The sequence below is a fragment of the Tiliqua scincoides genome, chromosome 5 (genome assembly GCF_035046505.1).
Source record: "Tiliqua scincoides isolate rTilSci1 chromosome 5, rTilSci1.hap2, whole genome shotgun sequence".
NCBI lineage: Eukaryota > Metazoa > Chordata > Lepidosauria > Squamata > Scincidae > Tiliqua > Tiliqua scincoides.
In genome coordinates, this window is record NC_089825.1 from 139364053 (window position 1) to 139376463 (window position 12411).

At 45.9% G+C, this 12411-nt stretch overlaps 1 protein-coding gene across 1 annotated transcript; it reads right to left on the reverse strand.

The window, feature by feature from the left end:
- Window positions 1-9557: 9557 nt before the first annotated feature.
- On the reverse strand, window positions 9558-11469 carry LOC136653885 (vomeronasal type-2 receptor 26-like). The gene is made up of 3 exons (XM_066630759.1): window positions 11311-11469; window positions 10919-10964; window positions 9558-10468 (listed from the first exon to the last, which is right to left on the reverse strand). Exons 1-3 carry the CDS (start codon window positions 11467-11469, stop codon window positions 9558-9560), a joined length of 1116 nt encoding a protein of 371 aa, XP_066486856.1.
- Window positions 11470-12411: the final 942 nt, after the last annotated feature.

The following is a 12411-nucleotide window of genomic DNA, read 5'->3' on the forward strand; positions in this document are numbered from 1 at the left end:
ATTTTTCTATATTTACAACACTGATTTTAATCAGAATTACTAGACATCAAAACCACAACCCAACTTACAGTCTTTCCAGGGAAGATACATCTGGAGTTTCTTTAAAAGAGAGCTCTTTCTGCTCAACAGTACCGAAAGAGGCAAAGACACCAATAGTTACATCTGGAGACAGATGGGTGTTCTTCTGCCTACCCCACCTGGACTGGCAGTTGTTGACGACACTGTAAGGCAGTTGCAGCAGCAGCACTGTTGACCATCTGAACAGCAGCATGTCTGAACCTCAGCCCCACAGCATTCAACCAATTTCCAGTGACTTCCACACATGAGGCACTATGAACACAATCATCAGTCATGAGGAGAAATGACCGTAGAGGGGCTGAGCAAAGCCCCACTGCCAAGTTTCTCACATGAGGTCTTCATACTCAAGCGACAGACACCTGGCTGTATGCAGTGAATACCCTACACCTGCCTCATGTAGCTGGCTTTTCAAAAGCTGAAGTGCACATTTTATCCTCAACTCCCAAGTGGATTCAGCTGTTTTTGTCATGAATTTTGAAGGTGGCTTCAGATTATCCCTGGTACTTCTCTAATGGAAGGCAGTGATTTCGATAATGACCAGGCAGATGATCACATTGAGAAACTTTTTCAGATGTCTGCAAGGCTGAAGAAGCTGTGTGTGTGTGTGTGAAGAGCCCTACACATGTAGGACCTAATGTTTCGTGTTGGATGGGTGGGTGGTGATCAACAGGTGGAGGAGGTTTAGGACGCAATCCTAACCCCTTAAATCAGTGCTTACGTCAGTGCTTACGTCCTACCCCTTACGTCAGCACCAACATAAGGGCAATTCAGCTCTGAGGTAAGGGAACAAACATTCCCGGACTTTGAGGAGGGCTCCATGAGTGACACCCAACTGCAGGATGCAGCACATGTCCCATTGGCACCACTGTGCCAGTGCTGAAAAGCACTGACATAAGGGGTTAGGATTGCGCCCTTAGAGCCCAATCTTGAGCTGCTGGACATCCAGAGGAGCAGCAGCACCTAAAGGCAACCGCTGCATCCTGAGTTCCAAGTATGTGCCTGCAAAATAGCCGGTGCAGAGTTGAGAGGTCCCATGTCAGACCAGGATGCCCGATGCAGTGTTCTTGATCCAGCGGAGCAGAGCTCCACCAGTCCCGCCCCTCTCCCTGCAATGCTTACGGTGTGCTCAGGGAGTCCCTGAAAGTGTCCACTGTCTGCCCCCTGCCTGGTTTGTTTGTCTGTCACTCCCACCTTCCCAGACATCTCCTGTGCCTCCATTTCCCTTTAATCTGTTCTTGGATATTGAAGAGTACATGGAATGGAGAGCATGTGCTACAGCATGAGCAGCATTGTAGATACTGTAGCTCTCACCAGACATTTTCATTTCAAATACAGAACTGGGGAGACGGCTCAGTTTCTCCTCTCCAGTGCAGTTCCCAGTGCAGTGCTTGGTAGATACCAGTTAAATGTGGGGAATGAACACTCAAATGGAACTGACCAGACACTATACAAGAAAGAAAACAGAGGCTGATACGAATTTATTGCCTTAAGGAAATCTTCCTATCCTGGCACATGGTTTGCGTGGAGTATGAGAGACAAGGTACCATTGAAAGATTTGGGTGTGAATAAAAGCGGGTGGAATACTGTTGCAAAATCCCCCTGAGATGTCATGATCCAAACCTTCTCTGTTGGGTCTTGCTTTGCATCTTCATAAAGTACTAGAATCTTGTTGAGGAGGGAGTAGCTTCAAGGACACAGCCCACAACGTAGAGAGTGCACAGACGCAAGGAAATCCATCACCATTTCAGTCTGTATTTACAAATTTACAATAATAGCAGCAGCAAAGCAAAACAAAGCAGAGACAGCAAAACATACAACACACATGACCACCAACGACCCACACATGAGGGCTCTCACAGTCTCTTATAAAGCTCTGTGCACGAATCAGGATGGGTGGTGTCTCCACACCCTGTCTCATGCTACATGCGTCATCAGCTGGCTCACTCTACACCTGAGTCCTGGTGACTCAGCACTTCACAAACATTAGGCCCTACCTTATTCAGGCCTGCAAATTTAACCTGGATTATGTTCTAACCCTGACAAATCAATCGCAAACTCTCCATAGGTTGTGAATCTCCCTGAAGAACAATCATGTTGCTTTTGGACGCAGAGAGAATAGATCTTAGTCCTACTAGACGGGAATAATCCTGGTGGGGCCCTTGCAGCCCCGCCGCCATTTGCACTGCCCCTCCCTCTCAGCACATGTGGTATAGGTGGGAAAATACAGACATTGCAATGGGCTGCCTTTTGGAACTGAGGGCTGTGGTGCAGCTGTTGCTGGGGCTGGCAGGCTGCCCGGCTTCAGTCTGCACCGATCTGGCAAGCTCCCTGTTGCAGCTCTTCCATGCTGACACTCCAAACTTCTGAGAAAGAGATAATGTGGAGCAGGGAGAGTCCCAGGTGCCAGATGAGCAGCTCCATCATTTCTTTGATTTTATTTGAAGAATACAGACTTGGATGAGAAACCAATTCCTCATTCCTGCCACTGTACTGCAGAGGGCCTGTAGGGTGAGCAGGATTCTCCGGCTGGATTTGGATGGCCTGAATCGGAACCATTTAGGTCTTTCCAGCACTGACATAGCTGTGCCAGTGGGGCATGTGCTGCACCCTGCAGTTGGGGGGCAGCTATGGAGGCCTCCTCAAGGTAGGGCCATCTTTGTTCCCTTTCCTCAAAGCTGAAAAGGGGGTGAGGATTGTGCCCTGAGTGTTTGAAGTCAGTCACGAGCACCTCCAGTGGTGCTCAAAAATAAATCCAAGTCAGTCTAGGCAGGTATAAAGTATAGTAACTGGTGCTGTTGCAAGGTGTTGCAAGATTCAAAAGCAAACTCAGTAGGCAAGACTGGTGATCGTCTGCAAGCTTTATTTCTTTGCCAGCAACAGGCATCTCAAGGGACTCCAGTCTGAAGCAGTGAGAGCAATTTTCCCAGTCTGAACCTCTCCCTTATATTTCATTTTGGCTCCTTTGTTTGAGGAGTTTTGCACTTTCCATTGGCTGGAGTTTGACATCATAGATGGGGCTTGCTCTGGGTTGGCCGGAGATAGCCTTACAAACATTTGATTGGTTGGTTTCAAGTTACAGGTTTCAAATAAGGCAATACCATACATTTAAACATATAGAAAACTTTGTTTCCAAGTACCAGTAGAATGCGCTGTGTTGTTGGCAACCTTCAGTCTCGAAAGACTATGGTATCGCGCTCTGAAAGGTGGTTCTGGAACGGCGTCTAGTGTGGCTGAAGAGGCCAATTCGGGAGTGACAATCCCTTCCACACTGGGAGCAAGTGCAGTCTGTCCCTGCACTGTAACCTCAATTATATTCAGAACTGGCTTTTGGCATGTCCTTGTACTTATTTCTTGGCATCCTTAACTTGGATGGCCTTGGCTAGGAGCCATCTGTTTATCTCTTACATTCCTTCTGCTAGACACCATGGGGCTCTCTGCCAAACTTTGTTTAAGCTGAGCTCTCTGACTTTCCTCTATTCCATGTTGTGATTCCCTGTATGTGACCTGTTACCTTTAGATGTACAGTGTAATTTATTTAATACAAGACAAACTAAATCCTTATTGTAAAAAGGATTGCTTTCAGAAAACTTTCTCTTTTACTTTGACCAAATTATAGCTCCCTCTACAGTCTCTTGTAGCCCAGACAAAGGCTCTCATAGATATTTCTGTTATCTTCTGTCTAGCTGGTTCTGCAGGTGTCTGTATCTCTGTTTGTTAGAAAATCCTATTTCACCTGTCAACAGATAAGCCTCTCTCACCAAAATGTTGCAGAGCCGTGTACTTTCCCTGCTCTGTCCATAAGCAGTTGCCAAAAGTCTATCTGAGATGCAACAAATTCTGCAAGTCTTTGAGTTCTCAAGGTCTCAGAGATACAGGCTTAGGAATGCTTTTGCCAAGACATCTGCCTCTGCCAAGGTTGCATTTGAGACTGGTGGCTTAAGCATTTCTAATAATAGAATCTAATAGCTTTTTACTATTCTGTGTATTTTTATTAAACATTCTAACAGTTAAAACTCACTTTCATACTACCATGCCTTTATATATATGTTGATTACACTCTCAAAGACACTAACTATTAAATATTGAAGAATTATTGGCAAGCAAGCAATCATAGTAATCTTTTTAGCACTTGCTAAGATGCTTTTGGTATAATACCCACTAAATAGCTCTCCCAGTGTTTAATTTATGTATATGAGACTGTCTTTTTGGTTTAGAAAGGAAACCTCAAAGCATTATGATTTTAAATCTGCAAAAATGCTTTTGGCCAAGGGTTTTCATTTGCTCATTGTTCTCTGTTTACAAGCAAGGAGCTTGAGATGACTTGGGAGTTTCCCTCTCTCATCCTCCCTTTTCACAAGACAGTGCCTTCAATGTGCACATTGTTTGGAACTGTTATCTGATGCCTTGGTATGCTGCCAAGAGCTTCCAGCCAAATCTAGCTGCCAGCCTGCAGTTTTCAGACCTGGTTGAAGCAGAGACTAGCTTTTAAGCTTTTTGTAAGCATCTCAGCTTCTAAACATTTGCCATAATAGCATAACACTCTTTTAAGCATTTATCCTATCCATTCTGTCATCTTCTATCAGGGCTACAAAACTAGCTCTTGCTAACAGTCTGGTCACAGCCAAGTGAACCAGCTTCTGCACCAGCCCTGCCCTCCTGCCTCGGTGTCCCTTTTTTCTGGCACTTTTCTGCCCCCTCCACTTCTCTTTTATTGCTGGCAGTGTTTTCTTTGCCTGCTCGTGCCTTTTTGCCCTTAACAAGCTCCTCCTTTCCTGGTGCTCTTCATGGCAGCCACTTGCCAGTTGCCTCTTGGCTTTCTCCTCAGGCAGCCACTTTTGTCCTGGGCGAGTCCACTCCCTCTGAGGAGCTGAGCTCCTGGCTCTTTTCTTCTCCAGCCTGGGGAGGCCCTGATCACAGGCCGCATAGACTTCTTAGGAACTTTCCCATTTGCTGTGCTTGTTTCTGCCTGGCCGCTTCCCTCCCCTTTGGCAGCACAAGCATTCATCATTGCAGAGACACAAGTTGACCTCCCACTGCTTACTCTTAATATGTGAATTTATTGGCATACAACTATAGAGTAATATCAGATGACAAAAGGTGGCATATATATTAAAGGGGGAACTTAGAATTTACTGTTAGGTTGTTCTACATAGTGAACAAATGTGTGGATTCTTAAAGCTTCTATGTGAGTGTCTGTCAGGATGAGGGAGGCCTGTGTGTGCTGCTTGTGCTGCCCCAGTTGCTTCCTCTCCCCACCCAGCTTGTCCAACTGCAGCGGCCAGGGAGTGATCAGTGAATAAAGGCTTCCTGGGTAGATGATATGATGTCCAGGGAATAAGGGGACAGGATAAGGAGGCTGCCTGTCTCTGCAAGAGGATACAGGCCTGCTTGGAACTGCTCATTGGAGTGAGGCCACCTCTGAACTTCTGCAAGGCAAAGCAAATCCAAATCAGGAAAGTCAGATCATGAGGGTTGCACAGCCCCTTTCAAACCCTCTTTGTATGTCATTTCTTGCTTCATTTATGGGGAGAGACCTCCCTGGGGAAAAATTAGGATCTATTTGAATATTGGAACCAGAGAGCCTGAGGGGTGGTGGCTCTGGGGAGGGGCTGGATCTTGAAGATCCAGGTCAGCCCCTGCTTGGCCATGATACTTTTGGGGTGACTTTGGCAAGTCATTGTCTCTCAGTTTAACCTCACTCACAGTGTTGCTGTAGGGGACAAGGGAGAGACAGAACCATGTGCATTACCCTGAGCTCCTTCAAGTAGAGGTAGTATAGCATCTGAGAAATAAAGAAGGGCCAGGTCCTGTGTGGTTTTCCAGTGCTGGTGCAGCCGTGCCAATAAGACACCCACTGCACCCTGCAGTGGGGGAGCAGTCATGGAGGCCTCCTCCAGATAGGGGAACATTTGTTTCCTTTCTTCAGGGCTGCATTGCAGCAGCAGTGGTGCTGGAGGATTGGATAGGACTGGGTCCTAAGTGGTCCCTTGGGAAGGCATTGATATCAGGGTGGTTTGTTTGCCACTCCTTTGGCCCAGAATAGTGTCATTGCTATCACTGGCTGCGTATGTCTTTATACAGCACTCTCAAATGTTTTGTAAACTCAGTCAGCACTCCTGGATTATCAGAAGGGCTACAGGTTACTCCTTAATCATCAATGAAGATTTCTACACACATGATTGGGGACATGCCCTTTAATTTGCAGTGTTTTTATAATCATAATCATAATCATAATCATAATCAGAATCAGAATCAGAATCAGAATCAGAATCAGAATCAGAATCAGAATCAGAATCAGAATCATAGCAGCAGCTTACTTACTGCACACCATGCTTGCTTGACATTACTAAGACCATTAGATGGAGGCTCAGGTCTCATAGACTCCTTTGTTTGGTCTTCCTTACTATGGCAAAACGTGTTCCTGAGCAGCAAGATTAGATATGTATAGGGGATTGATCGGTCACATTCTCTGTATTTTGCATCAGAATGCTCCCATTCCTTCACTATTTCCCCATAAGTTTAGGTCAGTCTTAGCTCAGGCCACTCATGACCAAATTGCATTCAGGTGGTTAATTCATCCCCATCTTATATGGGCTATGCCCAGTGGTGTAGCTAAGGGGGTGCAGGGTGTAGCAGTTGCACCGGGCATCAAGCTTTAGGGGGGCAACAACCTGAGCTTGATACTAGTGACCAAAATTGTGAAAATCTTGCTATGTGTAACTAATACCATCACATTATATATCATTGGAAAGGTAATTCAATGCAGAATGCAGTTAAACAAACCAGATTGGAATATCTGTATTCTATCAAAAGTTATGGCCAATTTACCAGAAAATGAAAACACAACTGTCTTGTAGAACAAAAAGTGGATTTGCTTAACTCCAAACTGACCTGAGTCTGATTGTTCTGAGTGCCAATGAGATATTCTTATGATACAGCATGGAACCAATAACTTTTTATTTATTTAATTAAATTTGTTTTTATCATGTGGGGGCTACAAAATCTTCTTTGACCCCAGCTATCAGATTGATGCCTTAGCTATGCCACTGACTGGGGGGAGGCAGCAGAGCAAGTGGGTGATGAGCTGCTGGGGGGAGGAGGCAGGTTTCCGCCCAATTTTCACTTTTTAAAAAGCCTAGGTGTGATGTCACTTCCGGTTGTGACTTCACTTCCAGGGCAACATTTTGAGCTTGGCACTAGGTTACATGATCATTAGCTACACCACAGGCTATGCCAGCAAGTAGATTAGGCCTTCTTGGGCCCATGGTTGTCTGGCAGTGACCAGCAAGCATTCAGCACCCTATTTTGGACTACATTTGTAAGTTGTTTAGTCCAACCTTTCAATAGCCCCTGGTTGCCTGGCAGTGCCACTCTATTTTCAGCACTCTGTATGGAGCTACCTTTGTAGGTGAAGCAGGCCTTCAATAGCCCATAATTGCCTGGCTGTAGCTAATGACAGTTCAGCACCCTATCTGAGGCTATATTTGGCCCATCGTTGCCTGGCAATAGCTGGCAAGCATTTGGCACCCTATACAGGAGTTCCTTTGTAGGTTCAATATTACTTTATTGGCCCATGTTTTCATTGCAGTAGCCAGCAAGCATTCAGCACAGTATATGGGACTACATTAACAAGTGAAATAAGCCTATAGTGGCCCATAGTTGCCTGGCAGCAGCCAGCGAGCGTTCAGAACCCTCTCTGGGGCTATATCTGCAGGTGCATTTATTTGCCCATGTTTGTCCGGCAGTAGCAGCTGGGCATTCAGCACTCTATGTGGGTCAACATTTGTAAATGAAGAAGGCCTTTATTGGTCCATGGTTGCAAGGCAGTTGTCAGCAAGCTTTCAGCACCCTATTTGGGACTATGTTTGCAAGTGAAGTAGGCTTTACTGGCCCATAGTTGCCTGGCAATAGCCAGCAAGTATTCAGCACCCTATTTGGGACTATGTTTGCAAGTGAAGTAGGCTTTACTGGCCCATAGTTGCCTAGCAATAGCCAGCAAGTATTCAGCACCCTATATGGGACTACATTTGTAAGTGAAGTAGGCATTTACTAGCATATAGTTGCCCGGCAGTAGACGGCAAGCATTCAGCACCCTATATGGGGCTATGTTTGCAAGTGAAAATGGTATTTATTGGCCAATGTTTGGCAGGCAGTGGCTGGTGGGCATTCAGGACCCTAGATGCAGCAGAATTTGCAAGTAAAATAGGTCTTCATTGGTCCGTGTTTGCCTGGCAGTAACCAGAGAGTTTCATTCCCCTATATGGGGCTACACTTACAAGTGATGTTCTTTAGTTGCCAATGGTTTCCAGGAAGTAGCTGGTGGGCATTTAGCACTCTTTGTAGGAATAGGTTTTTGTGAGTGAAAGAGGACTTCATTGGCCCCTGGTTACCTGGCAGTGGCTGGCAAGCATTCAGCACACTGTATGGGCTACATTTGCAAGTGAAGCAGGCCTTCATTGCCCAGTGTTTGCCTTGCAGTGGCTGGTTGGTATTCAGCACCCTACATGGGTGGGCTGCATTCATTCAGAATTGGGGCAGCATCTGTTGCAGCAGTATTAGTCTTTCACCAGTGGATATTAATGCATCGGCCAGTGGAGGTTGGTCGCTTCTAAGTTCTACCTAAGTAAGTACTAGGCCAATAGGCTATGTGCTGGCCTGGCCTGCGGATGAACAGAACCTGGTGTCATAGGTACCACTGAGTGAGTGTTTGGGTGCCCGGTGTGATGGGCGTCCCATGTGGGGGCCATGGCTGCGGCCTGGTCAGGGACTGGTGTGATAGTTCCTAGTTCTTTTGCCCAGTGTGATGGACACTTAAGGCGTACTGTTACAGGTCTTAGGTTACAGATTCAGGTTACTTACACTCCTTTCTGTATTTTCAGGTCACTGCACAGTGTTCCCCACCTGTGTCCGCATCATTCTTATGTTCTTATTGGACACTCCACTGTGTTTTGGGCGAGGAAGAGGGCAGCGGCCTTGGAATTTGGCACCCAGCTCGACTTGGGCGACATGGCGGAGATCTCGTGGGCTTTGAAGAGATGTATGCTCTGGGGCCAGCTACTCCCTTTGCACGTTTTGTGCTATTCCCACCAAGGTCCTGTCAGCATGCGAAAGACTCAGATTTTGGAACATTCTGGATTTTGGCATTCCAGATAAGGGGTAATCAACCTCTCTCTCTCTCTCTCTCTCTCTCTCTCTCTCTCTCTCTCTCTATCTATCTATCTATCTATCTATCTATCTCTGTGTTTGCTTGTGTGTGTATACACATTCTTTTTCATCAAGTTAAAAGCAGGGCTCTGCTGGAACAATAATTGGGCAAAAAAAATGACATATGAGGAAACTTTTCTAATGTATTAAATGCATGCATGTTCCAAAGTGTTTTACAAACATCAAAGTAGTTGGACTTAACAATTTTTTTAAAAGACAAACCATAAATGTGAGGGGGAAAATAACGAGACAAATAAGAAGAAAGAGAAGTTCAGTCAGGTAGCAAAATCCTTTTTCCTTACTAGCTGTTCCCTGGTATTCAGTTCAGGCTTCAGAACAATAATGTAGATTTTAGGGATGAAGATGCAACCCAGCAATCCAGCACTGGAGGCCAAGATGGAGAAGATCTCCACGGCCACCATATATTTCCCCTTGGTGCTCAAGTAGGCCGGGATAAATGATACCCAGACACTGCAAAACACCAGCATGCTGAAGGTGATCAGCTTGGCTTCATTGAAAGTATCTGGCAGTTTTCTGGCAAAGAAAGCCACGGCAAAGCTGATGATAGCCAGAAAGCCCATGTAGCCAAGCACAGTGTAGAACATGGTGGGTGAACCTTCGTTGCATTGCAATATGATCTGAGTGGATTGAGAATGCATGTCTGATTCTGGGAAGGGGGGAGACGTGGTCAGCCACACTGCACAGATGGCACTCTGAGTCAGAGAAGAGAGTATGATGACCAACACTGCCAGCCTCTTCCCTACCCATTTCCTCATCCTGTTTCCAGGCTTGGTGGCCATGAAGGCCACCACCACAGTGAGGGTTTTGGCCAACACACAGGAAACAGCAATGGAGAAGATGATGCCAAACACGGTTTGGCGGAGAAGGCATGTCACCCTCCCAGGCTGGCCAATGAACAGAAAGGAGCAGAGGAAGCAAAGCAGCAGAGAGCAGAGGAGGGCACAGGTGATGCTCCAGTTGTTGGCCTTGACTATGGGAGTATCGTGGTGTTGAATGAAGACCCACATCACTATTCCAGTGACTGCAGAAAAGAAGAGAGCCAAGGAAATCAATGTAATTCCCAAGGGCTCTTGACATGACAAGTAAGTTTTTGTTTTAGGGATGCACTGATCCTGCTTCCTGTTTGGGTGGTGATCTTCTGGGCACTTGTGGCAATCTTCTGCATCTGGAAATAACAAGCAAATTCATGCAAATATAGTACAGGAGAACTTGCACACAGTTTGTGATTTTATTTAGTTATAGTTCCACATACCGTTATTTAAATATTGTCATATTCTGCTCTATGGATTATAGCGGGCCTTTCATCGCCAGGATTGGGCTGTCACATGAAGCCACTTACAATGGTGGAAGGCACATCCACTTTTGGAAAATGGCGGCCAACAGAGCAGGCTGCACTCCATTGGTGGCCATTTTTATGAGTGCTGCGTCATGAGGCAGCAGTGCTGCAGCTCAGCCAAACAGACCCTGCAGAACCTACTAAGGTAGCAGTGGGGGCAGGGGATGGATAGGAGGGTGGGTGGGGAGAGGTGGTTAGTGGCAAAACTGGGTGAAGAGGGGGAGGAACAGGGGCGTGGAGGCAGCAGGAGTTGATGTCACTTTGTACTCTTTTACTTACCTGTCTGGACCGAGATGCTATCTTCAGAGCACTGAGCGCAGTCATAGCAACACACCTGGGCACCCTGAAGAACAATCCTGCTGTGTCCAGGAGGACAACTCTCAACACATGTGGACTGTGGAAGCATCTATCAACAAGTAGAGAAGCATCACATTGAGAACCTGAAACCAGCCATTTCTTCCTGTGTTCTGTCATGTTGAGTTCAACCTATTTACCCACGGAGGTTCTAAGAGGGATTGAAAAAGTCTCTGTGACACTCAAAATACCATGGTGCAACAGGGCTGAGACAACAACAGCACCGAGAATGAAGTGTTCTGGGTCAGAGCACAACCTTCCTCTGATCTTTTTCTGCTGTGGATTCTACAATTCAGGAAGATAATAGAAATCCTCACTTGGTTGTACTTGTGATTCCACACTATGGCACTTCTGTTGATGGTGAACTCTTTTCCTGCAGGAGCCCAGGGGTCCATCCGTCCAACACGGATTCTATGAAAGGACTTATTGGGATATGTGACTGTGTTCATGATGTCATATGGAGCTGCCAAATCCATGTTTTCATCAAAGAATATTTCTTCCCCGACACTATTGTTGAAGTGAACATTTTTCAGAAAGGAGTGAAGCTAGTTTGGAAGTGAGAAAAATGTGAATGAGCTGCTTTCAGTGGTCAAAACCTAGTGCAACTTCCCTGAAACTATTGGATTTGTTACATTCACACATAAGTTAATGGCCCTATCCCCAGGGCCACAGCACTAGTCTTAAGTGAGCAGCCCTGGCAGCAGCCATCACAAACGTACTGTAAAGTGATGGAATGCTTATAGTTATTAGATGCCATTTGAGGCACATTTGCCTGGAAGTAACCCCATCTGAACTCAGTCTAACATTCCTGTAAATGTAGACATGCATAAGAATGCCCATAAGAATCAGTGATTGAACTGTGGGGGAAATGCACCACGTCCTGGATGACATTCATAAGCACACTCCCAAACTCCAACCAAATTTGTCCAAATTATGGCCCACCCTGTAGTCTTCTTAGAAATGACTAATTAGAGAAGACTAATTAAGGCCGAAATCCCAACCAACTTTCCAGCACTGACATGGTTGTGCCAGTGGGTCATATGCTGCAGTTGGGGGCAGTCATGGAGGCATCCTCAAGGTAAGGGAATGCTTGTTCCCTTACCTCGGAGCTGCATCGCCCTGATCTCGGTCCTGGAAAGTTGGTTAGGACTGCGCCCAAAAGGGGAGTGCACAAAACCTAAGATGATTTTGCCAGTCCTAGTTAAATGACTGAGAAAACACTTCCATTTTTGCTATATGTGAAACCAGCAGGAAAGAGAGAGGGTGCTGGTAATATCTGCAGTAGGGCAAGGTACTCTTGCCAATTACAGGTTGAGCCTCATTATTTTTGTGGGTTCTGTTCCAAGCACTCACATAGAAGGTAAAAAACGCACTATAGCAAATCAAAGTAAAAAACCAAGTTTCTTTGCTCTGGCGAT

Bases quoted from the DNA above. Each gene is read 5' to 3' on its own strand.
- LOC136653885 (XM_066630759.1), bottom strand. From the start codon at position 11,469: ATGGATTTGGCAGCTCCATATGACATCATGAACACAGTCACATATCCC. The intron at 10,965-11,310 runs GTGAGGATTTCT...CAGGTGTGTTGC, and splicing joins GGAATCACAAGTACAACCAA to TATGACTGCGCTCAGTGCTC. The intron at 10,469-10,918 runs GTAAGTAAAAGA...TGTTATTTCCAG, and splicing joins TAGCATCTCGGTCCAGACAG to ATGCAGAAGATTGCCACAAG.